Below are 25,762 nucleotides of genomic sequence, written 5' to 3'. Positions count from 1 at the left end.
TGGTGGTTGACTGACTTAAAATGTGTTGCTCGCGGATGGGAAGGGAGCTTTTACTCGACGAGGTTTGCTTGCTCAGGATCCCGCACAGGGAGCTCCAGGTCACGTGCATGATATGTCAGCAGAATCTCTGGGGAACAAGAGAACCTGCGGCTTCACTCTTTCAAAGCGGTTGTGAGCGAAAAGACCATCATGATTGAAGGATGGTTCAGCGGTGTGTGACAGAAGTTGAGATCATTGATTGAATCATCTTTGGTGCATTGATCCATGATTACTTTGTCTTCTTTGCAATTCTGAAAGTCTTGCCATTGTACGGTACTCGATGGCCGGTTTATTTCGCGCTGTTTGAGATACAAAACAAAGCAGTTTTCGAGATTGAAGATCCGAAGTGCTTGGCTCACGACTCTAAACAACCTCTAACTCAACGATCCCATCTCTCAATGCTGTGGAACTGAGCCCTCATCTCATACTCTAGGCCTCACCTCATGGCGACCAAGCGCAAGGCGTCGGCGTTGAACGCCGCCGTCGACGACGAACCTGTTGACCCTTCTGATGAACTTGCTTTCTACTGCTTAGGCGGAGGTAATGAAGTCGGTCGGTCATGCCATATCATTCAGTACAAAGGGAAAACAGTGATGGTCTGTAGTGCAATCTCCCTCCTTGTTTGACGACAATTAGCTGATGGCCAATATAGCTCGATGCGGGCATGCATCCTGCGAAAGAAGGTTTTTCGGCTCTCCCATTCTTTGACGAGTTCGACCTGAGTACGGTTGATATTCTTCTCATAAGCCAGTACGTGGATTGTTCCTTCCTATCTGATACTTTGCTTTTCCGACGACAACCCTTGATGGTACATCGCTCTCCAGAGAGGCCGCGTGGGCGTCGACATTTCAGGGCCCTTGCTGCAGTCTGTGGAGAGCACTTCTGCTTCAGTGATACCGGTCCTAGATCCATGTACATGAGCCATACAATACAATACATACCTGCTGTTAATTTTCCTGTTTCTTGTTTGTATCTGGGTATTGGTGCTCGCACGGTGGAGGCCTAGGACGCCCTGACATCCTAGATTTGACTGGCTCTTCTAGACTATCTTAGAAAGTTGGCTGATAAGTTTACTCTCGGATCTTAGCTTTCATGTCGATCACTCTTCCGCCCTTCCCTACGTCCTCAGCAAGACGAATTTCAAAGGCCGAGTGTTCATGACACATGCGACCAAAGCCATCTATAAATGGCTCATCCAGGATAATGTGCGAGTCAGCAATACGGCCTCATCGTCTGATCAACGCACCACGCTGTATACTGAACATGATCACTTGTCTACCTTGCCTTTGATTGAGACGATCGATTTCAACACGACCCACACGATAAATAGCATCCGCATTACGCCTTTCCCTGCCGGTCATGTGCTCGGGGCTGCTATGTTTTTGGTCTCGATAGCTGGCTTGAATATCCTTTTCACCGGTGATTACTCTCGGGAAGAAGACAGGCATCTTATCCCAGCAGAGGTACCAAAGGGCATCAAAATAGATGTCCTGATTACCGAGTCCACATTCGGTATATCGACGAATCCTCCGCGGCTGGAGCGGGAAGCGGCTCTCATGAAGTCAATAACGGGCATTCTGAACCGCGGGGGTAGGGTCCTCATGCCAGTTTTCGCTCTCGGGCGGGCTCAAGAGTTGCTCCTGATTCTCGACGAATATTGGGAAACGCATCCCGAGTTGCAAAAGATACCCATCTACTACATTGGAAATACTGCTAGACGATGCATGGTTGTGTATCAGACCTACATAGGCGCCATGAACGACAATATCAAACGGCTGTTTCGTCAGCGCATGGCGGAGGCGGAAGCCAGTGGTGACAAGAGTGCCAGTGCAGGGCCTTGGGACTTCAAGTTTGTCAGGAGTCTCCGGAGTCTGGAACGTTTTGATGATTTAGGCGGATGCGTCATGCTGGCTTCACCGGGTATGCTCCAAACAGGAACAAGTAGGGAACTGTTAGAGAGATGGGCCCCGAACGAACGTAATGGCGTCGTTATGACTGGATACAGCGTGGAGGGAACAATGGCCAAGCAGCTGCTCAACGAGCCTGAACAGATACCTGCCGTGATGTCACGGTCGGCGGGCGGAGTCTCGCGACGAGGGCTCGCCGGCACCGACGAGGAACAGAAGATCATGATACCCCGAAGATGTACGGTGGATGAAATCAGCTTTGCGGCCCATGTAGATGGTGTCGAGAATCGTAACTTTATCGAGGAGGTGGCCGCGCCTGTTGTGGTGAGTAACTCTTGAATCTTAACCAATGAGTCAGCGGTCTCATATCTCCTAGATTCTTGTTCATGGCGAGAAGCATCAGATGATGCGACTCAAGTCAAAATTACTCAGTCTCAATGCCGACAAAACCGTCAAAGTTAAAGTCTATACTCCGGCGAACTGCGATGAAGTTCGCATCCCATTCAGAAAAGACAAGGTCGCGAAAGTTGTCGGTAAATTAGCCCAAGTCGCTCCTCCTTCGGACCAGGACGATGGCCGTTTAATGTCCGGTGTCTTGGTTCAGAATGGGTTTGATCTGTCGCTGATGGCGCCTGATGACCTCCGCGAGTATGCTGGTTTAACAACAACGACCATAACATGCAAGCAGCATATCACACTTAGCTCTGCAAGTATGGATCTTATCCGATGGGCACTTGAGGGTACCTTTGGCGCTATTGAAGAACTCGGTAGTAGCGAGCAGGGTGAGGTCAAAGAAGAGTCCACAAAGGCCGTCAATGGAGAGCACGAAATGAAAGAAGAGCCTGCAGATGAGGAGATCCCGATGGCGGGAACGCAGACATACCTCGTCATGGGCTGCGTTCTCATCCGCTATCACCCTCGTACTCGTGAGGTAGAACTGGAGTGGGAGGGAAACATGATGAATGACGGTGTTGCCGACGCGGTTATGGCGGTGCTGCTCACGGTCGAGAGTAGTCCTGCATCAGTGAAGCGTATGCTGATCCTTTTCTCATTTTCACGAAATATTTCCATGCTGACCAATGACCGCAGAATCCGCAAAGCTCAAACATCATCATCACCATCATAGCGACCTGGAACTACCTAATCCCCATGCCCACCAAGGACCTGAAGAGAGATTTGAGAATCTGCTCATGATGCTAGAGGCGCAATTTGGATCGGATATTGCACCCATTGAACGACCGCGCCTTCCTTCTGGTATTCGTGCGAACGGCACAACTAAGGGCGATCCGTCGGTATCAGCCGCCGTCAAGACCGAATCAAATGCCGCAGGTGAGACTCCTGTCGAGTCTCAGGAGGACGTCGAGGAGGATGAAGAGGGCGAGAGCACGGAAGAAATTGAAGCAGCAGAACTTGCCCGTCTGCAAGCACTTGGGATCCCTTACCCTGGAATTGAGATCAAGGTCGATAAACACGTCGCCCGGGTATGGCTCGAAAATCTCGAGGTCGAGTGTGCAAACGCCGTGCTCAGAGATAGAGTCCGCGTGGTCATTGAACGGGCTGTGGAGACTGTCGCGAGCATGTGGGGAGAAGGACCTCCGTCAGCCCCCGTCGCAAATGGGACGCAAGGCATCAAGGAGGATGCTCTATCAAAGAGCACTGAAGTTGAGGCAAAGGCTTAAATGTCTTTTCATCCTAATGTGTAACAATAGTTCATACTTTTGACAGTGAAGGATCCATGGCCAAAGACAAGGAGGTGTTCTCGGCGAAAGTCATTTATCATTTTGAAAATTCTGAATGAACATATAGATTCTGCAATACGAATGCAATCTGATCTCAATACGGTCACAAATGGTGCCATCTCGGCACTCGAGTAGTCACAAAAGGCACAATTCACTGCTGTAGGTATTACTATCTTCTAGACACTGGCGATGTTCGCAAAAACCTCTCCAATCACCTTAGCCGCCGTCTCAACGATGATATCAATTTCCTCCTTGGTCACATTGTAAGGAGGAGCGAGAAGGACATGGTCACCGCGTATACCATCAACGCATCCGCTCGCTGCATACAAGGAGATCCCATGGACTGGCTTCAGGCCAGTCTCTTGGACGTGGAAGGCGACGGCAGTCTCTGGAGCAAAGGGCGCCTTTGTGCCTTTGTCCTTGACGAACTCAATCTATAACAGCGTCAGTCAGCATTTCCCCTTTGACACGCGTACCTAGATGGAGACGTACCCCCCAGAACAACCCTTTCCCTCTTATATCCCCCACATTCGGATGAGCCTCCAACCGCTCTCTGAGTTGCTTTTCCAAGTAAGCACCCATAGCCCGCATATTGTCAAGCAAGTTCTCTTCCGTGATGGTCTTTTGAACGGCCAACGCAGCAGCACAAGCAACGGGGTGACCCTGGTACGTCTGTCCATGTCGGAAAACGCCAGTACCCTTGTCCATCGCCTGCACGATCTTCTCGCCGATCAAAAGACCAGAAACCGGGGCATATCCTCCTCCGAGTCCCTTTCCGATAGTCTGCAGGTCGGGGACTACACCCTCGTCTTCCCATGCGTGCAAGGTGCCGCACCGACCCATCCCGCTCATCACTTCGTCGAGAATGAAAAGTGCGCCATACTTCTCGCAGATGGCTTTCATGGCCGGGAAGTACCCTGGGACGGCAGGGACGGCGCCGAGGGCCTATACACCGCAGCAGGTCGAGATTAGCATGCGAGACAAACGGTGACGACTGATGGATTGGGTGTGGAGTACTCACCGCACCAACTACCGGCTCAGCGATAAACGCGCACACAGTTTCTGGTCCCACTCGCTGGAATTCCGCATCCAGCTCTGCAGCTAGTCGCGCGACGTAATCTGCGTTCGACTCGTGCTCTTTCTTTCCGCGATAAGCGTAGCATGGCGAGACGTGCGAGGTGTTCTGGGCGAGAAGAGGCTCGAAGGGCTGGCGACGCAGGACGTGGCCTCCTGTTGCTAGGGCGCCGAGTGTGATTCCATGGTAAGACGGCAGGCGCGCGATAAATCGGGTTCGTTGTGGTTGGGCCGGGGATACCTCGAGGAAGTACTGGCGAGCGAGTTTAAGTGCTGCTTCGACCGCCTCGGAGCCTATGTGTGATCAATCACATTAGCAAGTTGGTGTATTTCTTGTTCCAGACTTGGGTACGGTCCCCTACCAGAGCTAACGACATAAAGCTTGGAAAGCTTGCCCCCTGTCGAATCGCAAAGGAATCGAGCAAGCTCTTCCGATACCTCGGTACCGAAGAAAGCAGTGTGGCAGTAGGCAAGCTGGTTGAGCTGGTCAGCAACAGCCTGAGTTACCTTCTCGTGGCCGTGGCCTAGACAAGAAACGGCAGCACCGCCTGTGGAATCGAGGAATTTCGTTCCGTCCTCCAGGAAGATATAGCTGCCTTTACCGCCGACGGCTTTTTTGGGAATAAAGCGCGTGTCTCTATGTAGAACAGCACTGCGAGTATTGGATGCTATGCGATGTTACACGGAGGAACATAGGTATAGCTTTAGGTAATACACACCCGCTTGAGTCATGCTGAAAGAAGCTTTGGTACTTATGCCAGAAGATGTAGAATGAAAAGTTAAGTCAATCCAATAATGAGTAGGATGGCTTAAGTAGCGCAACGCATCGCAAGAAGATAAGAAAGAATAACCTATTTATACGCGGCCAGCTCACTGTACCTGGGGTAGTACCGTTATCACGAACGTCTCCCTCATACCCCATCTTCGTTCTCCAAATGCGGGGGCGTTTCGGCATGCCGATGGATGTACTCCGCAAAGCCGAGATCACGATTGGGTTTGACCGCCGACAAGTCATCACGCTATTCTTTCTTCGGCATTTCTCGGTTATATCTGGTCCAATCAGCGTTTTGTTGTGCAGATATCCATTACTACGAGGTTATCTATCACTCCTTGATTAGCTGGATGAATTCCAAATTGAGGGGATTACGTCGTAAGAGGATGGACATTTCGTAATACTACTTTACACTAGAGTGATAGAATGGATATCATAAGTTGTCTTCTCATCGGCTACAAATCCTGGTCTCAACCTTGACAAAGTCTTCATTGGATCCCATGAGACCTCAACACTAAATTTGAGGTGAACTGCAAAGCATTGACCATTGGCGGTAATGACTCATAGTTCATCATGCAGATCATCCATGATCGCGCCGAACACCCTGCATGGTTGTCTAATAGAGAGAGGACGTTAAGCTTGCAACAGACCTGTACATCCTACGCCGCTTGTCTATGTTCTACCAGATACCACAATCTCCAACTACAGCTATGTGTCACATTTAGCGAAGAATTCACAGCTTATTCACATTGGGTAGCCCGATCCAGGATGGTTGCGGATTCTTCTGTCATGAGACTCATGACTTGATCCTGTCAATGAGAGAGCTGTCCTGATTGACCTTGGCCGCCGAGAGAATCGGTACCTGAGCCCAATCGCAAGGAATGACACCTGATCGAGACGGATATGGTCATATGTTGAATGGTTCAATGTCCCGACTTGCATGGTGCAACATGGTTCTCGCCATGTTTTGCTTCCTGTTTGAATTGTTCGACAGTGAAGAGGATGTTCCCGAGTAAAGTAGCAATTGGACATCGCCGAATGAACAGTCGAAGACCGATGCCAAAGGCCATAACGTGCGACCTAGCTGCATGACTGGCGTGACCATTACACTCAGCTTCTTCTTAAAACCGTATAGAAAAGTAGTATGACTGAGTCTCCGAAGCCGACTGTGTTCTCTTTAGTCAACCACAGAGCTGCCAGAGAGACGTCGTAAAAAGAAGAGATAACGGGCCGGGAGTGGCACATAGCATCTAGCCACTTCGAGCTTTCTGGTCTGCTTGTTTCAATTCAATCATTTCTCATTTAGCAGTGTCTTGTAGATTGGGCAGGGGCAGCATGGGTTGACCATTATATATATATTTTCATTTCGCAATAAATGTCTTGCCGGTTGTAAGGATGCAAGCAGGCCTTAAAATCAGGCTCTCACATCTCACCAGCGATAATGTATGCTTGAACAGACCACTACTTATTTGACAAATTTATGCTCCATCTTGTAGCGGGATTCAGACAACATGTTGTGGACCACCTGTAAGGCGGAAACTGTTGACAATGAACAATGAGCTCTCCGCTCCGCACTAAAACCCCGTTCCGCACAGAAACGTTCAAAGGACAGACTTCAAGATCCCAACAACGACCATTTCTTTTTAAACGCCCCCCGACAGTCGCTGCGCTGCTCTGGCTCATAATAGTTCTTCAATTTTATTGCGCCGATATTTACAACAATAGCGCACGGCAAAATGTCACGACACGCACAAGTCGAGGAGGTCTACGACTCAGATCCAGAGGAGATCGCTCCCTCCGACCCCTCAGCCTCCATCCTTTCCCCTGCTGCAATGCCTCCTCCCGGTGCTTCGCAAATCCCAATGAGACCAGCTCCTGAGCCTCGCCGAGAGATTCCAAAGCATTTTCAATGTTTATACCCAGTCTACTTCGACAAGACTCGATCCCGCGCCGAAGGCCGCAAGGTCGGAACGGAGCTTGCCATTGAGAATCCGTTAGCTCGGGACATTGTTGATGCCGTACAAATGCTGGGTCTTAATGTCGGCTTTGAGCCGGAAAAGTTACACCCGAAGGACTGGGCAAATCCGGGACGAGTACGGGTTATGTTGAAGGACGAGGATGGCAACCTCGTCAATCCTAAGATCAAGAACAGTACGTGCTTTGCCCCTGGCTGCTTTCCGATTCCTTTCTCCACGCTCTGGCAGATCGCGAATTAAAGACTAACTGGCTGTAGAGCATCATCTCTATATCCTCGTTGCGCAGTATCTCAAAGCTCACCCCACGACCGAAGAATCACCCTACCGTCTGAGGATCAAAGGCCTCCCGATGCCTGAGAAGCTTCCTGGTGCTCCTCCAGCCCCCCGAGGCTGGAAGATCGGAAAGATTCTCCCGATCCATTCTCCCGCTTACAGTGGTGGAGGTGTTAGCGATAACCCTCTCAAAGATGCCATGGCTGAGATGCAGAGCATGGGAGGAATGCCTGGCATGCCTCAGATCCCTGGTATGCCCAATCTTGCTGGCATGATGGGCGAACCGTCAGCGAGTGGTAGCGAAAAGAAGAAGAAGGATAAGAAGAAGGGCAAGGCCTGATGTCGAGAACTTTATATACACCGTCACCTATCTGATTCTTGTATCTATTACTCTTCTGGGTGCATTGCATGGGCGAAAGGCGTTGTGCGGTGGGTGACTAGACGGCATTTTCCATTTATGCTGTTCTCTGGTACAAATTCATGAATTCATGACAGCTTAATTCTCTCCAGGGAAGATTACAATAGAATTCTCCTCCCCGATTGGCATTCAATTCTGCCCTGTAAGCTATCTTTTTGCGAACCGTAATTGAAGCAGGTCTAGAATGGTTAAAGCCAGCAACTTCATACACCGCAATGGTCATTGGCTGGTGGTCTCCGATAACCAACATTTACCCCGGAGGCGTCATCTCCCCAGATCCGTAGTTCGTACTAATTTTCAACAAACCATCCGATCCGTGATTCGAAACCTTATGTACCTTAACGAACATTTGCGCTGCGGATGTCAAGTCGCGTGCAGCATTCCGAGGCCCTGACGCGTTAATGGATTGAACTGACGACCCCGCCATTCCCCGACCGAGGGATCATGAACGCAGACCCCACGAGAAGCCTGCCCAGCTACGGGTCCCCGAGTTCGGGGCCCAAGCCTCAGCTTCGATCCAACTACGACTCTCCTCGGCCATTGTTTTGTTCTCCTGCGCCGAGCACAACTGCGACAGGCAAAAGTCGTCGTGCGGCGGGCCGCCAGATTACTCGGAACCGCGCGAGCTACAGTTGCCATACCTGTCGGAGGCGAAAGGTGAAATGCGACAAGGTATGCGCCTCGGTTGTCGTCGCTTACAGTGTTGTCATTTGGAGACCATGCTAAAAGTGAAAAAGGTCCATCCAATCTGCGGAAGCTGCGCGAAGAACGGAACTGAGTGCGTTTACGATGCGACGCTACAGAAAGACGCTGCCTCGCGCAGCGGTCAAGACAAGAGTGCGCATGGCGTGAAGAGGCGAAGAGAGGCTTCTCGACCGCTCGACCAGGATGCCGATGATATAAAGTTGGTGCAGGGCCGGCCGAGGCCGGCGGAGCACTCTGACGGGAAGAAGTTCGGATCGCAGGCGATTGAGGCTCGGCTAGACAAGTTGGCTTCGATGATAGAGCGATTGAGCAAGACGGATCAGCCGCGGGAGCAGATGGAGCGACAGCTGCTGGAACAACGGGCGAGCATGGAGGCCATGAGCGCTGAGATTAGACAAGCAAACAGTGCACAACCGAGGTCCTCTGCCAATTCGCGGTCTGACAGTCCTCGTCGCGGCGTCGACTCAAGTGGAGACGAATTCCCTATACCTGCTGGTCATGCAACTGACCTGGTCGACCCGGTCGGTAGCTTGAATCTAGGCCATCTAAGTTTGGAAGACGGCGGGAGGTCGAGGTAAGTTATGCGCGGAAGATGTGGGCGGCTGGACGCTCGGCTAAACAAACACTAGATATGTTGGGACGACTTATTGGGCTTATATCTCCCAAGAGGTATGCTTTGATTCTCGGAGTAATGTAATCTAGCCTTAGGGCCGCAAGCTGAGAAAAAGCAGATCAATGAGCTCAATCAATTGCTCAGAGACCAGAATCGCTCACACGAGCCCGCACGCAACGAAAACTATAGTGATGAGGTGGTCAGGACGCCCGGCCGTCAGTGGAAGAGCTCGATATCAGAGGAAAGCCCCGATGCGATGGTTGGAGACAGGCTCTCCCGTGGAGAGACCTTTCAGAAGACCATCTTGTTCCCCTCGAGCGAGTCGCCGTCCGTCAAAGACAAGGTGGTCGAGCCCGATATGCTTGACCACATTCCTACTAAACGACAAAGCCATATACTCTACAAAGGCTTCATGTCTGGAATACATGCCATAAGTCCAGTCATTCACCCACCTACTATCCTGAAACTGTATAATGCTTTCTGGGATTGGTATGATTATAGCAGCTACTCCGGGGAGCCCTGTCCAGATCCGTCTTTTATCCCGCTACTCTACGCTATCTGGTATGGCGGCTCAGTCACGATCTCAATACGGACGATCAAGGCTGAGTTTAATGCCTCATCACGTTCTGCGCTTTCTAAGACCTACAACGACGAGGTTACAAGGTGGTTGACCGAGATATCCTTTCCTCGAAGCCCATCATTACAGGGCCTTGCTGCCTATCTTCTAGTACAGACAATTCTCTCCAGAGAGGAAGAACCTTTAACGAGCAGTTTATTCATTAGTCTCTCTATGCGAGTCGCACAAACAATGGGCCTGCATCGGGACCCTGCTAACTTCGGCATTGAACCTTGCGAAGCAGAGTATCGTCGCCGGATATGGTGGCATATTGTGCATATGGATGGTGTTGTCGCCATGTCAAGTGGACTTCCACCTCTTGTCAGTGACGAGAAGTACTGGGATGTACAGGAGACCAGTGAAGTCAAAGACACACTCCTGGGCACTGCCGAAGCCGAACAGTATGAGCGATTGGTGGCTGCTGGTCTGCGGCCACGAGATAACCCAGATGATCCGACGATCTGCGGCGGATCATCAATGGTAAACGTGTACTATCTGTCAGCACGGGGCAAATATGTCATGGCTCGTAAGTGACTTCCAACGCCTTGCTTACTGGCCAGATGGCTGACTTAACATTTCAAGGTGCTGTCCGTCGTATAATGAAGATCCAATTGGGCACTGAGCCTGTCACACGAAGAGATATGGAGGAACTTCGTTCCATATTGGTCGATCTCCAACTCAAACTGAATTCGATCATCAACAGAATTCCCGAAGCGAAGAACCAAGAGATTCACTCGCTTAACTCGGACAGATCACGATCCTTCGCATCCCGCTCCCCTGTTGAGGCTCGATCCGGTGAAACCGAACTACCTGGTGACGGCCCACATGGATGTTCAGAACAATATCATTCTCATGTTCTCGTAGCCTTTCACAAGTGGGCGAGAATACTTCTCTCGCTTTTCGTTGATAAGGTAAGGTGCGAAAGTCGACATCATTGGAAGTAATGGTTAACAAGCCCCTGACAGGCATTTTGTGTTGCTTATCAGCCATTTCTCAAGAACGCCAAAAGCCGTATCTGGCCGACGGCTAGACAAAGGTGAGTCTGATGACGCCTTTGAAGGCTATATTGAAAGGTTCTGATGAAGATAGCGCGCTCCGCCACTGCCACGGCTTTATGGAGAAGTTTATATCCCTGGCCACCGATCCAGACTTCCAGCCCTTCCAATGGAGCTGGCCCGGCAATCATCAGCCGATGCACGCAACCATGATCATGTTGATCGATCTCTACGAACGACCGTATAGCTCCGAGGCTTCCAAGTCACGGGCATTCATCGACAAGATATTCTCACTTTCAGGTCCTGATGGTGGTGTCGTCGGCGGAGAGGACGGCATCACGACTCAGCGACCTTTGAAAGACGGAGGCCGCGAAGCATGGGATATGATCCGAAGGCTGCGTCAGAAGGCGTGGCAAAAAGCAGGCCTGGATCCCCAGAGATTATGGACTGAACAGGCTCAGATCCGAGCTGGCGTTCCCTCCACACCTCCCGAATACTCCCCGGTCTCCAACTCATACCCAAATCAAGCGTCCGGCAACCCGTCCACTATTACACCACTGACCTCGCGAAAGCAGCTGACAGATTTCTCGAAAATGTTCTACAACATGACACGCTCTCATCTAGCCCCACGGCCCAGTCCCCTGCGATACCAACTACCCCCTCCTGTGCCAAGTGCAGTGCCTGCAACTCCCCGGGTGGTTTCTACTCCCCGATTCTCTACGTCCCCTGCAACAGCCATCCCCACGGTCGAACCCACATTCACTGGCTCGGCTATTTCTCCTCCGGAAAGTATACCACCGTTCACCTCGACTAACCCGTTCACTCAGCCCGCCCTCACATTGTCCTCAGCCGCCTTGCCTTATATTGATATGTCCTTGCCGACCTCACAACCACGAGCAGCGCCTACGCCGCCAAGCATGGTCGATCCGAATCTGAACTTCGACTGGGCGGAGTGGGATGCAGTCTTTGGTCAGCATCTTCCCGTTGCAGATGAGTTGATGGAGCTCGATCCAGTCTCTGGATTCGAGTTTGCCAATCTCGCGAATACTAGGGATGTTGGCGGCAATACGAGTGCTGGGGACACTGATGCGGGGATGAGTGATGGGCGAGATCCGGAGTGGTTCTCGTATTGCTGATTATGCGGATAGATTGGCGTGTCTACTGTCGGTATTCACCGTTACACGTACATACCCTCAGAACTTATTGTTGTGTATATGAAACAATATTCATGATAACGACTGACGCTTAAAGGGTAGAGATATGATTCTATTTTCAAGCAGCCGAGAGGCGAATGGGACATAACAGATATGGGATTCATGAGGCGTAACTATATTGGAAGGATATGGAAGATGCGGTGTAGAGGAGCTATAACAGAAAGATAGCTGGATGCGTGGTATAAACTTCAGAGAGATCAGGCAAATAACACTGAATCTCATCAGTATGCTTGAATTAGAAACAACCGCAGACTCCAATTCCCTAAATTTTGGATCATGAGATTCTTCATAACTGCAGAACATTTAAACCTTCATCTCCTCGAGACCGTGCTTCCAGAGAGTGGCGAAGGGAGTGACACCGTCCTCACGGAAGTCGATCAGGACGTGCCTAGTAATCGGTTAGTAAATGATTGTATGTTTCCATCACAGAGGATATAACATACATAGCATCACCGTCCATGGAGTGGCCCATAAGGACATCGTAGTTGTCATAGTTGGCAAGGATCTTCTTGACGGCGCCGGGGGCACCCTTCTTGAAAGCCTCGATCTCCGCCTCGGGAGCACCCTTCTCCTGAAGCTTGCCGAGAACCTTCTTCATGTAGACTAGATACTCAGTGTTAGCGAGACTGCTTGAAATGCCAGATATGGTAGGCTCAAGATGGGCGACATACCCTTCAGGTGGCTCTTGAAGGCATCCTTGGAAGGCTTCATGCCCTCCTCGGTCTTCAGCCAAACGAGACGGAACTGATCCTCAATGTCGTGAACCATGACCTCCTCACCCTCACCGCCGGCATCCTCATCACCACCCTCAGCGGAGGGGTTAGCACCCTCGAGCTGGACGTCCTCGTTCTTCCGCTTGAGGTACTTGCGGCAGTCGCACTCGTAGAGGACACCGTCGACCTCCTTGATCTTGAAGTTGTCAGAGAGAACCTCGTCTCCAGAGATGATATCCTATACAAGCAAAAAAAAGGTCCGTCAGCAACTTGCGCCTATACGACATAAATAGTGGGGTAAGATCCAAAGCAAAGGTACATACCTTGTAAATGATCATTTTGAATTATGTGATGAGAGAAAAACTTCACAACGAAAGAAGAAAGGATGAAGATAGAGAAGAATGGCACACGGCTGGACAGATCAAGAGAAGAAGGAAGAGAAGAAAACAGTAGCTGGAAAAGAACCCAAAGAGGGGGTAAAATAGAAGTTTTTAGTGGCGCCCGTTCCAACTTTTGGTGGGGTTCTTTTTTTTTCACCTACTTACGATTCTCGAGGGGCAAAATAGAGCTAAGCCTGTTTGGGACTGGTGGACTTGTCTGGCCCAGCAGTTGACAGATGGGAACACCAAGTACCTAGAATTGCCACGCCAGAACAGTTTATCCTGAATTTGGGCAAGATCGAGATAGTCTATGGGGATAGACTCTATAGCAATCTCTAGATCGATCCACAACTCAGGCCAGAGTGTAGCACTGTAGAGTGTGGTTTGACTGCCTCAAGGATCAAGACAATCAGGGGCATCTCCTGACTGAGCGGTATGTTATGGTAATTACAGTACATAAGTTACACTGGGGTTTCTGCCTCCGCGCTGTATAAATTGGCGTATCGTACAATACATTTTTACCCAGCATCTGATCTCCCGTTGATTAGATAAGTCGGCGGCCCGGATCTGAGTTCTTGTGGTGCCACTTGACGATCTACTACTTATCGTGATGGACTGCTAGGGCCCTTTTTCCTGTTCTCCAAATCTCTGCACCTGCTCCGGTTCTTATTATTCCATATTTTTAAGAGCTGTTCGATTCTTGACTGAGGTGAACATTGATTTCTAAGTCCCTTCCTCGCCCGAATCGGTCAATTGACTCAGCATCCACGCTCCGGTGGTAGTTGTGCCTATTGCAGCGCGTCCCCTGACTGTGGCGGACCGCTTTTGAGGAAAAAGGACTCCGACCAACTTGTTGATTCTTTCGACATCATTTCCTATCCTCCTATCAAGCTCTTCGCATCCTCGAAAATTCGGCCTTCCGTACGCTTGTTTCCACGGTTCTTTCCGGTATCTCCGGGCTTCACCTAAACGTATCGGCAACTTGCTCCTGACGGCCATCGCTGCAACCTCCGCCCTCGTTGCCTGATCTCGCAGACCCATGCGTTGATCTCTCGGATTCATCACATTGCGCCCATTCTCCTCATCTACGCATTCTGGCGTTGACGCCCTAACAGTCAAGCCATGGCAGTCAACGCATCCATCGAGTATGACTACCCTCCTCTGCCGAGCTACTCTTTGACGCCCCGTCCTCCTCTTCTTGCGCCAATTCCAGACAACATTCTTGCTCTGATTCTGCCAATTGTCGCATACTGGGGGTTATCTATGGTTTACCATTTCATCGATGTCTACGATCTTTTCCCACAGTATCGTCTGCACACTCCGGCCGAGGTTTTGAAGCGGAATAAGGTCTCGCGCTGGGATGTGGTCAGAGATGTCATTCTACAACAGGTTATCCAAACGCTGGTTGGTATGGCGCTAGGCTATTTTGACGACGTGGAATACATCGGAAAAGAGGAGTACGATATTGCCGTGTGGGCTCGCCGCCTTCGGTTTGCTCAAAAGGCAATCCCCCGTCTGTTGGCTGTGTTCGGGGTCGATGCTCTGGGCCTATCACGCAGCCTATCTCAAAACGGTCATGCGGCTCTAGCTGGTGTACTAGCTGGCGGACAATACCCCGGAGTTACTCGGTCTTTTGTTCTGGACAGCGGTATTGAAGCGGTCGTACCTGCTTTCACCAATTGGGAGCTGTCAATGGCCAGTTTCATCTACTGGTACTTTATCCCTGCGGTACAGTTCACAGTGGGAGTGTTTATCGTCGATACTTGGCAATATTTCCTCCACCGTGCGATGCATCTGAACCGCTGGCTTTACGGTATGTACTCTGATGCTTTGTTCCGTCCCTGATACTTTTGAAGCACTTCTTGGCGACGCGACTGACACTTTACAGTCACTTTCCACTCTCGTCACCATCGTCTTTATGTCCCGTACGCTTTCGGCGCCCTCTATAATCACCCGGTGGAAGGCTTCCTTCTTGATACCGCTGGTGCTGGCATTGCGTTTCTGGCAACGCGCATGACGAACCGTCAGGCCATGTGGTTCTTCACGTGCTCCACTATCAAGACTGTGGACGATCATTGCGGCTATGCTTTCCCCTGGGATCCTTTGCAACACTTTACTCACAACAATGCTGCCTATCACGACGTTCACCATCAAAGCTGGGGTATCAAGACGAATTTCTCTCAACCATTCTTCACTTTTTGGGATCGTCTTTTTAATACTAAGTGGGAGGGTGACGTCAAACTGCGCTACGAAAGATCTCGAGAGGCGGCACAGAAACAACTCGATCAGGATGCCTCTTCAACTACAGCATCTTCAAATGAAGAGAGTTCGTATGATGGCCCGGTCGTCTCGCCGGACGCGCCAGCCGACTCCAACGCACGAGCACGGTTGCGCCGAAAAACTGTAACTTTGTCTCCCCATGTCGACGGGCTAAAGGGCGTCAATCATGGAGTGACCAGCAGTGTCCTTCAGGCCTGATTATTTACCATCCATTTCGGAATTTGCATTACTAAGTTTATAATACTTTTACGTCTTTTAACTCACGCATGGAAGAACTGAAGCTGCTGGACGTCTTCGATCGATGCGAAAGAGGTTATTCTTAACCATTCTTTACGTTGTACTGAATCATACTGTACTAATATGTGGACCATGCATTCTTGGTCCTTTTGGCCTGTATCATGAGCTTTCTTTGATGAATATCTTTACTCAATGCAATGTGTATATTTCTCAAATCAACTTCCCAAACTCTGAAACTGCAGTAGAAACAAAACTTCAAACATTCCCGAGTCCTCTCATCTCTCTTGCTTTCGATGTGCACTCTTCGATTTTCCTTGGGACAACCCCGAAAAATCAACTCCTAATCGTCCTCATACTCATTCCCGGCAAAAGTTCTCAATTCCTCCAATGCTTCCCTCTTTCCTGAATTATGCGAGCACTCACCGCATGACACATCTCGGGCGCTGTCCCAGCCACTGACTCGAAAAAAGCTCTCAATAGCTCTCTTTGCACACAAGGTCCCAGGTGGTGTCTCCAGGCCCAGCCTCACGCATGGGGGCATCCTCCCAAGATGCCTCGCTGTATTCCGAGTCAGAGTGATACGCCACAGGGCTAAGCAGATCACAGTATCGGCCCGCAAGCTCTTCGGTGTCCTCGCCCGGGCGTCCTCCAAGCGTCAGGCCCTCGACCTCCTTCGCCAGAGCTTCCAATGTACCGAGTGCGGCTCCGTTACCAGCACTCTGCCAGTTGGAGTTCTTGCGCGGAGGCATGTAGCTCGCTTCGCCCATTGGGTGGTCCCCATCGTAGTGGGATGCTGAGATCGCCGAGTGATCGGCCCTGGGGACGGATAGGGGATGAACAGGCGGCACTCCGGCGGGCAGGTCCGTTGTGGAACGGGATGCCCAGTCTCTGGCTCCGAAGGCTTCGTAGGTCGCGATGATCTCGTCGGCGATCGTGTCCCGTTCATTGACGATTTCTGCGTGGTGAGAGTGCACCTTCGCTCTTTGGCTGGGTTTTCGGTATAAGCCTTGCTGCTCGGCGGTGCTGTGGTCCATGTAGACGACGATGGATTGCATATCCACATCATCACTGCGTCGACTCGTTGTAGGGCTGAATGCACCTGCGAACCCAGCTGCCCCCGGCTGTTCCGGCTCCAGTCTGATAGACTTGCCTTTGTTCTTCGGGTGCTTGCGCAGGTGATCAGTGTAGTCCTCGCGGCGATGGATGCGCTCCGGGCGCTTCTTGTACGCTCTCACGGCCGCTTTTCTGGCGGCTTTGAAAGCAAACGCCGCTTGACCGCTTGCGTGCCAGTACTGCAGGGCGCGGTCCCCGTAATAGTTGATAGCCTGGTCGATAAACGCCAGCAGCCTAGGCGCGCGATGTTTGGATCTAGTTCTAGTCCGACTGATGAGTGCGACGCGCAGGTTCTGCAGGAACATCGGCTCCTGGACTACCCTTGCCAAGATACATGCCTCGCATCTGTTCTCCTGGTAAGGTGCCGGAGCTATCGGTGGAGGACGAGTACCCAACGGGACCAGAGACCACATGCCTTGCATGGATTGCAGCGCGCGGATGAGTCTGACATGGCTTTGGTCGAGGTTGTCCGAGTACCAGTCGATGACGTCCAGATGCTCGGTGACTTCCTTTCTGATCAGGCTGCAGATGTTCGCAATGACATAGGGATTGAATCCCTGGTGCGAGGGACACAACTCCGCGGCGCGAATGACGGAATTTGGCAGGATCTGGAGCAATGTGGACTTTCGAAGCTCTGACGGGAGGCTCTTGATGGCGTTGTGGATCAACTCGCTGCGCACTTCGAGCAGTCGTCCCATATTATCGTAGGTATAGTGTACGGAATGCTGTAAGTTCAAAACTTGAATTAGCATTGCCAATTGGGATTTCTTGAGATCAGTGGCCATCAGAGGGTACCTCATCTGAATTGCGCGCTGCATCTTGGCCCGGTCTTGTTCAATCTCTTAAGCAGCTTTAGATAATGCTTTCAAGCGATATTGACGGAGTCCCGATATAGCAGGCGTCTGCACCTTCTGGTTGGGAACAATAATTCAGAACACGCAGGGTTATCTCTCTCCTCTGGTGTCGGTATGTGTAAGATGCTGTTGTTGGGTAAGGAAAAAGGTTGAAGTTCTGGTGATGATGGTGAAGAAGCAGTTGATGATGTTGAAGTTGGTCGATAATGAGAAGATGGTTTGCAAAGGTGAGCATGGTACAGTGAAGCCATTTTATACTTGTCAGAAAAGCCTCAAGACAAAGGCTTTCTGCTATCAATGCCATTGTCTCTGCTCGGGCTTGTACTGGTCAAAGAAGTGTCTAAGACAACGTCAACAAAGAGCACGCCGTGAGGGATTGAGATATAGAGACATATCCGCGCCCATCATTTCTTTGTTGTGGTTCTTTCGCTTAGCCGCTGTGACTGAGTTGCGCAATATATATCTCCAAATGGGGAAGAACATATCTTGTGAGACATCCGAGTCAGCACCATCACTGAGAGAGACATGCTAAAAATGTCTTGCAGATTGAAAGCTCGATCGCTTTTGGAAGGACAAACGACCATTGATCAGGATATGTTGTTCTGACTTGAGCGTGGTAGGGCAGCCAAGCCTTCAGCCTATGAACACAGCTGGAATGTGTGTGTAGATGATCGCATCACGAGGCCGTGCGCGCTTAACCTTCCGTTGGACAAAACAAATAACATATGAATACCCTCGATACTGTCGTTACTCCCGAGTCCACGATCAGTCACATTTCGCTTTATGAACAGAAACATACTATCAAGGACATACTCATCCCGAGTATGGGCGTCACGTATCTTCCCTCCCAGTCCAGAAAGAAACAGGATGTGCCCTTACCATACACAGCATCGCCATGGAAATTGCTGTGGGCTGACATCCTTCTTTTCCTACGGAGTCTCTGGAGCCTGCCAGGCATAATACTACCCTTGACGCCATGGAACTCTGGAGCCTTGGACGAACTCTATCCGTCCAAGGAGAATTTATGGGACATCGTCGTACATATATTTCTAGCTGTCTATCAGCTCATCTTTCTCTTGTCGCTGCCTGTACTGTTTATTCTTGCCTTTCCCGCGCTGGGATCGGAATTTATATGACAGTCGCTTTGACTTTGAATTGGGTAGTCTGCCGATTTGCCTTGAATGGGAGTGCCAGGATTTTGCAGTCGCAAGTGCCTGTCGAACATCGTCCGGAACACGACCGTGAGCACTGGGTCTTCATTAATGGAGTCGGAGCCGGGTGAGCCCTCGAATATCCCGTCAGAGATCATGCAACTCATCTGACTGCTTTAAGACATCACTGGCTGCAGAGCAATCTTGACCGGCTGGCATATTCATTCGGCAGAAACATTACCGGTGTTCACAATCCAACGTAGGTTCTCTATGCCGCCTTCTGACATCAGTTTGACTTTGGGTGACTCAGATTCAAAAAAATTGTAGAACGGGGATCGTTTTCGATATCATCGAGTGCTTGATCCAAAGGGATTTCTCCTACGCCACCTCGGACGTGAGGGATGCGTATGCGATCATCAAGGAAGACTTGTTGAATCCAAAATACAAGAAGGTGATCCTTATTCTTCACAGCCAAGGTGGAATTGAGGGAGGCTTGGTCATTGACTGGCTTCTGGATGAGATGCCTCGAGAGTTGCTGCAGGATCTCGAGGTTTATACCTTTGGTAACGCGGCGAACCATTTCAACAATCCGTTTAAATCATTGTCTCAAGCTCATCGGAATGAAGCTGAAGGCGAAACTCCACAAGTCAGCCCGGCAACAATAGGGACAAAGACCATTCGTCGAATTGAGCACTATGCAAACTCCAAGGACTTTGTTAGCGTCTGGGGAATATTGAACTTTGCCAATATACCTAATCGATACATGGGACGAGTCTTTGTGCGGCCTGGTTCCGGTCATCAATTCATCCAGCACCATCTGGATACCATGTTCACGTTAGGGAAGGATATGAAGACCCTGGACACGAACGATTTCATGGAGATGGAAGTGGAAGTCCAACCAGATGACTTACATAGGCTAAAAGCAGACGGGACGGGTACTGAAGACAGGGTTGACCATCACGACATTGACATTCCATATGATGAGATGAACGCAAATGTCTCATTACTCCAGTCAGATGGCTCTTTCAGGAGGAAGATGAAGGTCAAGGAGCTTAGCCGGCTGTGGCTCTATCGAAACGGTGCATCACCAATAGACGGGTCCTGATGGTGTCATCGGGCGGTGCTGTCCAGTATTTTCTCGGTTCATGGCTCTCTTTTGTTCTTCCAAAGCTTGTTTCATCAGGGGTCTTGGGTAGATAGGCAGTCAGCGGTCTACTGTATATGTTATGACCGATCATCATTGGTGTTAGCAAAGGATAAATATCCGGTCTTGGAAAGCACGCTCATTAAGGCCTCTGCTGTCGGTAGTCGCCAGTGAGTCCGTCCACTTTTTCCTCCTCTCAGTCTCAGTCTTTTATCTTTCTTCGATTCAAGAGTTTGCGGCTTCCAACGGAGCCGCAGACTCATCATTCGACCCGTTCCAGAGTTAAAAGGGTTGCAATTGTGGATGCCCGTTTGTGGTTTTTCCGACCCAACGACTCTTCCCCGTCCTTTCAGTGGTCGGAGACATCCGCCAAATCTTCTTCTCCGGTCAAGCTGCAGGTTGTATTGCAGCCAGCCATTGCGCTATTCGATTGCTTATCTTCCTTGCTTTTCGATCCGGTTTAAACCATTGGCTAGTATCGGAAGCTGTGCCGTGCTGCGGCTACTTGTACGATGGATAAATCATCAGTTTGTCGATACAGGGTTGAAGAGCATTAAATTAACCTCATATGGCAGACGCTTAGCGGTCAGTCACTACAGTCTCACCGGGATTTTGGTTTTGTCACCAGATAGCCAAGCTTGATGTTTGTCAAGTAGTGAAGCTTAACAAACTAGGCAAGCTTGTGCTTTCGCGTGTCGCAGTCGTCCGCAATGGAGCTTTTGCCTGGGGTTTCGCAGTATGTCCTAGCTCCTATGACATCGCAGTTTGTGGGCGGAGATATCTCTGCTTTTGAGGACAGCGGTCAAGTGCAAAGGTTTGTCTAATTTCTGTGTCCTAGTAATTGCCTGAAACTGATGCAAGAATCCAGAGCTCTCTGGCAATATCGGACACAGAAACTGTCCGCCTTCGTGGCCAATGGAAACCTGCACCTCGGGGCGGTCTCTGCTTCATGCCTCGTAATAATCCTATCAACATGTCTTCATTATGCTGTTTGGGTTTTCAAGAAGAAGTCTCGTGGCCGCTTGGATACTACCTCTGCCGTTCCAGAGACAATTGTCCCCGTACCCTTTGCTCTTGCGCACCTGGCGGCTGCGATGGCGGCTTGTGGTCTGAGTTTGGGTGAATCATATCGCAGAACAGACTGGAAACAGTTAATATTCTTCGGCTACATTCTATTATTGGCTGTCGCAAGGCTTTGTTTCCAGGGGGTTATTCACTGGATTCATTTCTATCGCCACTTGAACATGATGACCTTAGTGGCTTTGTCTCTAGCAATTGTGAAGGATCTTGTCCCAATGGCGATTGTTGGCTCGACCTATCGTCCAACTGCTCTAGCAAGTGCCTCACTAGCCTGCGTGGCTGCTATGCTGGTAATTGTGCTTGCGAGTCCTCGGCCCCGTCCCTTGATCTCGGATGCCGAAATCCATGATGCACAGGTGAAGGCGGATGTTTCGCCGGAGGAAACGTGTTCTTTGTTCTCATACTATTGCTCCTATGAGTGGATCACATATGTGATCTTTCGTGGCTGCCAGAGAGATCTGACGATGAATGACTTGCCGCCGCTTCCCTCATATGACGAGCCACTGAAGTGGCTGGAGAAGATCAAGAAGCAGCGCCAAAAAGGCGGGAAAACATTTCGCACTCTATGCAGACTGTTGAAGACGGAGATTAAAAGTATGGTTTGCTGGGCCGCGACTACTTCTATGGCAGATTTCTTCGCTCCATTTTCCATGCTGCGGTTGCTGGCATACTTGGAAGACCCGACTGGCGCAGTCGTGCATCCTGCGCTCTGGATTTGTCTGCTATTCATTGGTCCAATGATGCGGTCTTTTTGCTATCAACAGTACATCTTTACAGCCACAAGGCTCCTTGTCCGCGTCAATATCTCGCTTGTGCAGGAGATTTATCACACCGCTATGCGATCGTATATTTACGATGATTCTGTACATCCACATGGCGGACCACGCCCTCAGGAGTCGGCGAGACACAAGGCACATACCCCGAAGCACACATCGAAATCTAGCCAAGCTAATCTGACAAGTCTGATGTCATACGATGTTGATGCTATATACAATTCCCGGGACATATTTTACGTAGCTACTGCGGTGCCGATATCCACTACCATTGCCATGGTCTTCCTCTATCGGATGCTCGGGTGGCCATCCTTATTCGGCGTCCTGACGCTGTGCTGTTTGACTCCGCTTCCGGCTCTGGCATCACGCAGGGTCTCACGCATCCAGCAATCCGTGATGAGGGCAACTGATGTCCGTCTTGCCAGGATTTCAGAGTACTTGAATTCCATTCGAACCCTTAAGTTCTTCGGATGGGAGCCAGCCGCCGTGGCTTCCATCAATGAGATCAGAAGCGTGGAGCAACGACGTCTCTGGAGGCGAAGTGTCTTTGCCGCTGCCATTTCTATGGCAGGTGATCTATTACCTATGATGAGCTTGCTTGTCATGTTCACTGTTGTAGTGTTATTTACGGACCGTCCTTTGAGGGCCCCGGTTGCCTTCACATCTTTGTCAATCATGGAGACACTGCGTTCTCAGTTCGTCTGGCTTTCAAATATCAGCAGATATTCGGCCCAGGGTGCGGAGTCGCTTCGTCGAGTGGATCACTTTTTTGACACAGCAGGCGAGATCAAACGTCATCCAGACGGACCGTTGGAGCTCAAACACGCAACTTTCCGGCGAACACCAATCGCAGATTTCCGCTTACACGACGTCTCAGTTTCTTTCAAGCGCAATGCCCTCAATGTCGTGGCAGGCCCAACTGGGAGTGGGAAAACTTCTCTACTGCTGTCGTTGTTAGGCGAGACTGTACTGGAGTCTGGAACTGCTACCTGCCCTCAGGATGTGGCTTATGTACCACAGTCGCCGTGGCTGCAGAATGACACCATTCGACAGAACGTAATATTTTACAGCTCCTTTGATGAGGCCCGTTACAATACCGTCATTGAAGCCAGTGGTCTTATCCAGGATCTTCAGCAGCTTCCCGCTGGTGATCTCACTCTAGTGGGTGAGAGAGGCACGTCGCTGTCAGGTGGTCAGAAGCAACGTGTCTCTCTCGCCAGGGCACTGTATTCGAGATCATCTACATTGCTCTTGGATGACATATTTTCCGCATTAGATACACATACAACCACCTTGGTTTATGACAAGTGTTTTCGCAGTGGTCTGTTAGCAGACAGGACAGTTGTACTTGTCACGCATCTGCCAGCTGCCTTGAAAGACGCTGCTCAAATTGTTCAGCTCAACCATGGCAGGGCTTCCGTAGTTGAACCTGCTTCTGAGTCCTCCAAGGCGTACACACAGAGTGTACCAGACCCCGCCGAAGGGGAAGAACAAGACGCAGCAATCAGTGGTTCTCCAACAATTGCAGAAGGGTCTTCTACCGAATCAGAAGCCACCATCAATGTCTCTCCCAACGTTCGCGCAGACCAATCTGTACAGACAGATCGCATTGTCAAAGAAATGTCAGCTACAGGTCGCGTGCCACGTACATTATGTGAGTCTACGCCAGCTAAGTAATGGAACCATCGACGCTAATGTTTCTTCCAGTTTTGCGTTATATGCTGTTGTTCGGTGGAATCTCCTATGCGATAGCCGTGCTGCTAGCAACCGTCACAGTGCAATTTGCATACTTCTCAATCACATACTGGCTGTCTATTTGGACAAGCGCGTATGAGAAATACGAACATCCTAACTCACTGTTCTACTTAGCCGTGTATGCCGCGGCGATAATTTCGTTCCTGCTCCTTCAAATCACGAACAATCTTCTATATCAATATGGGAGCTGGACGGCCGCCAAGAAGATGCACAGGAAACTGGTGGAAGCGGTACTTTCTGCCCCGATCTCTTGGTTCGACCAGAATCCCATTGGACGCGCTATAAACCGCTTTGGAAATGACACCAGGTCAATGGATACTGTTTTGATTGATTGGCTGCGCATGTCCATTGAAAATGGACTACGCTTCTTGCTGAGAATAGCGAGTATCGCCTCGATCATGCCGATTTTTGCGCTCCCGGCCGCCGTGGTTTGCACGATAGGCTTTTTCATTGGGGAGATGTACACTCGGGCCCAAATTTCCATCAAGAGATTATGTTCCATCAACTACTCTCCCATATTCTCTCATTTCACCGATTCTCTGGCTGGCATGACTGTCATTCGAGCGCGAGAAGGCATGACCGGGGTTTTTCAGAAGCTACTGGCGGAAAAGCTTGCAGTTCATGCTCGTTCTGCAGAGGCCCAGTACAACTGCAACCGTTGGGTTTCAGTCCGATCAGATTTATGCGCAGCGTCCGTCGCAGCATCGGCGGGATGCGTGGCGTATTTCTGGTCGGGGTCGGCGGGCCTCGTTGGCTTCTCATTGACCAACGCCATTGGCCTCAGTCAGACGATCTTGACTTTGGTCCGCACGATGAACGAACTCGAGGTCGAACTCAACTCGTTTCAGCGAATAAGCGAATACGCGGAGATCGAGCCCGAAGAGAAACTAAGTGACAAGGAGCGCGCCAAAGCGGACGCCGTACCTGCCAGCTGGCCAACACTCGGGAAAGTGGAATTTCACAGCGTTTCGGCCCGCTATCAGCCCGACGGACCAGACGTCCTACGAAACGTCTCCTTCGTGGCTAACCCCGGCGAACGCATCGGCATCGTAGGCCGAACGGGCAGCGGCAAGAGCACCCTCGGCCTCTCCCTGCTCCGCTTCGTCAATCTTACCTCTGGCCGCATCACAATCGACGGCCTCGACATCAGCCAGATCCGCCTGCATCGCCTCCGCACAAGCGTCACGCTCATCCCCCAAGAACCCGTCCTCTTCTCCGGCGATGTGCAATCAAACCTCGACCCATTTAGTGAGGCCAGCGAGACAGAGCTGCACTCCGCTCTATCCGCCTGCACCTCGATCCAAGTACACGGCGGCCCCGTCAGAGAAGCAGGCACCAACAAGCTAACAACCCGCGCCCTCACCCTCGACACCCCCGTCGCAGCCAACGGAGAAAACTTCAGCCAGGGCCAGCGACAGGTCCTCAGTATCGCGCGCGCGGTCTGCCGCCGCTCCAAGGTCGTGCTGCTGGATGAGGCGACCGCGTCCGTGGACCACGAGACGGATATGCACATGCAGAAGCTGCTACGGAGTATGTTCCCGGACTCGACGATCATCGCTATTGCGCATCGGCTGCGGACGATCATGGATTATGACCGGGTGCTCGTTATGGCTGAGGGGGAGATCATTGAGTATGTCATCCCTTTTTCTTTCTTGAATCAGTGCGTTTGCTCACAGGGCTAACTTTGGAAAGGAATGATTCACCTGCGAATTTGATCAAGAGGAAAGGCGTTTTCTGGAGTATGTTGAAGAATACAGGGGAGTATGATGAATTAGTTCAGATGGTAAGGGAGTGATTATTCAATTGCCGGCGCAGTCAGATTCCGGCCATGTCTATTGTTATGAGAGTAGATAGATAATTGCACAGATGGTATGGGAGAAGAGAGTTTGGTATCAGAAAGTATATAAACTCTCTAATTAGGCTAAAACTCAAAAAGATTAT

The 25,762-nt window shown here is 50.6% G+C and overlaps 9 protein-coding genes across 9 annotated transcripts; 6 read left to right on the top strand and 3 right to left on the bottom strand.

Moving 5' to 3' along the window:
* Nucleotides 1–482: 482 nt before the first annotated feature.
* On the top strand, nt 483–3,625 carry ysh1 (cleavage polyadenylation factor subunit YSH1; the record flags this gene model as incomplete). The annotated part of the gene is made up of 5 exons (XM_033557460.2): nt 483–635; nt 692–789; nt 1,127–2,270; nt 2,323–2,977; nt 3,036–3,625. 5 exons carry the CDS (start codon nt 483–485, stop codon nt 3,623–3,625), a joined length of 2,640 nt encoding a protein of 879 aa, XP_033413351.2.
* A 236-nt stretch (nt 3,626–3,861) lies between these two features.
* ALT_7615 (aminotransferase, class III) lies at nt 3,862–5,491 on the bottom strand (the record flags this gene model as incomplete). Its single annotated transcript, XM_033557461.2, has 5 exons — nt 3,862–4,119; nt 4,178–4,630; nt 4,707–5,053; nt 5,122–5,427; nt 5,479–5,491. The coding sequence occupies 5 exons, from the start codon at nt 5,489–5,491 to the stop codon at nt 3,862–3,864; spliced, it is 1,377 nt and encodes a 458-aa protein (XP_033413352.2).
* A 1,776-nt stretch (nt 5,492–7,267) lies between these two features.
* On the top strand, nt 7,268–8,120 carry ALT_7614 (RNA-binding signal recognition particle subunit SEC65; the record flags this gene model as incomplete). The annotated part of the gene is made up of 2 exons (XM_033557462.1): nt 7,268–7,682; nt 7,765–8,120. The coding sequence occupies 2 exons, from the start codon at nt 7,268–7,270 to the stop codon at nt 8,118–8,120; spliced, it is 771 nt and encodes a 256-aa protein (XP_033413353.1).
* A 522-nt stretch (nt 8,121–8,642) lies between these two features.
* ALT_7613 (putative C6 transcription factor) lies at nt 8,643–12,263 on the top strand (the record flags this gene model as incomplete). The annotated part of the gene is made up of 7 exons (XM_033557463.2): nt 8,643–8,870; nt 8,936–9,477; nt 9,533–9,572; nt 9,635–10,658; nt 10,715–11,043; nt 11,098–11,168; nt 11,222–12,263. The coding sequence occupies 7 exons, from the start codon at nt 8,643–8,645 to the stop codon at nt 12,261–12,263; spliced, it is 3,276 nt and encodes a 1,091-aa protein (XP_033413354.2).
* A 381-nt stretch (nt 12,264–12,644) lies between these two features.
* ALT_7612 (translationally-controlled tumor protein) lies at nt 12,645–13,392 on the bottom strand (the record flags this gene model as incomplete). Its single annotated transcript, XM_033557464.2, has 4 exons — nt 12,645–12,729; nt 12,785–12,944; nt 13,013–13,292; nt 13,378–13,392. 4 exons carry the CDS (start codon nt 13,390–13,392, stop codon nt 12,645–12,647), a joined length of 540 nt encoding a protein of 179 aa, XP_033413355.1.
* A 1,164-nt stretch (nt 13,393–14,556) lies between these two features.
* Nucleotides 14,557–15,912, top strand: sur2 (sphingosine hydroxylase; the record flags this gene model as incomplete). The annotated part of the gene is made up of 2 exons (XM_033557465.2): nt 14,557–15,247; nt 15,323–15,912. The coding sequence occupies 2 exons, from the start codon at nt 14,557–14,559 to the stop codon at nt 15,910–15,912; spliced, it is 1,281 nt and encodes a 426-aa protein (XP_033413356.2).
* Nucleotides 15,913–16,424: 512 nt separating this feature from the next.
* On the bottom strand, nt 16,425–17,882 carry ALT_7610 (uncharacterized protein; the record flags this gene model as incomplete). Its single annotated transcript, XM_033557466.2, has 1 exon — nt 16,425–17,882. The coding sequence occupies one exon, from the start codon at nt 17,880–17,882 to the stop codon at nt 16,425–16,427; it is 1,458 nt and encodes a 485-aa protein (XP_033413357.2).
* Nucleotides 17,883–19,050: 1,168 nt separating this feature from the next.
* Nucleotides 19,051–20,174, top strand: ALT_7609 (uncharacterized protein; the record flags this gene model as incomplete). Its single annotated transcript, XM_089600294.1, has 3 exons — nt 19,051–19,196; nt 19,251–19,328; nt 19,397–20,174. The coding sequence occupies 3 exons, from the start codon at nt 19,051–19,053 to the stop codon at nt 20,172–20,174; spliced, it is 1,002 nt and encodes a 333-aa protein (XP_089455187.1).
* A 749-nt stretch (nt 20,175–20,923) lies between these two features.
* Nucleotides 20,924–25,616, top strand: ALT_7608 (ATP-binding cassette transporter abc4; the record flags this gene model as incomplete). Its single annotated transcript, XM_033557468.2, has 4 exons — nt 20,924–21,027; nt 21,082–23,720; nt 23,774–25,451; nt 25,514–25,616. The coding sequence occupies 4 exons, from the start codon at nt 20,924–20,926 to the stop codon at nt 25,614–25,616; spliced, it is 4,524 nt and encodes a 1,507-aa protein (XP_033413359.2).
* Nucleotides 25,617–25,762: the final 146 nt, after the last annotated feature.

This window comes from Aspergillus lentulus (assembly GCF_001445615.1).
Source record: "Aspergillus lentulus DNA, contig: Alt16, strain: IFM 54703, whole genome shotgun sequence".
Lineage (NCBI taxonomy): Eukaryota > Fungi > Ascomycota > Eurotiomycetes > Eurotiales > Aspergillaceae > Aspergillus > Aspergillus lentulus.
The sequence above is the reverse complement of the archived record's forward strand: the minus strand, read 5'-3'. Positions and strand labels throughout refer to the sequence as shown.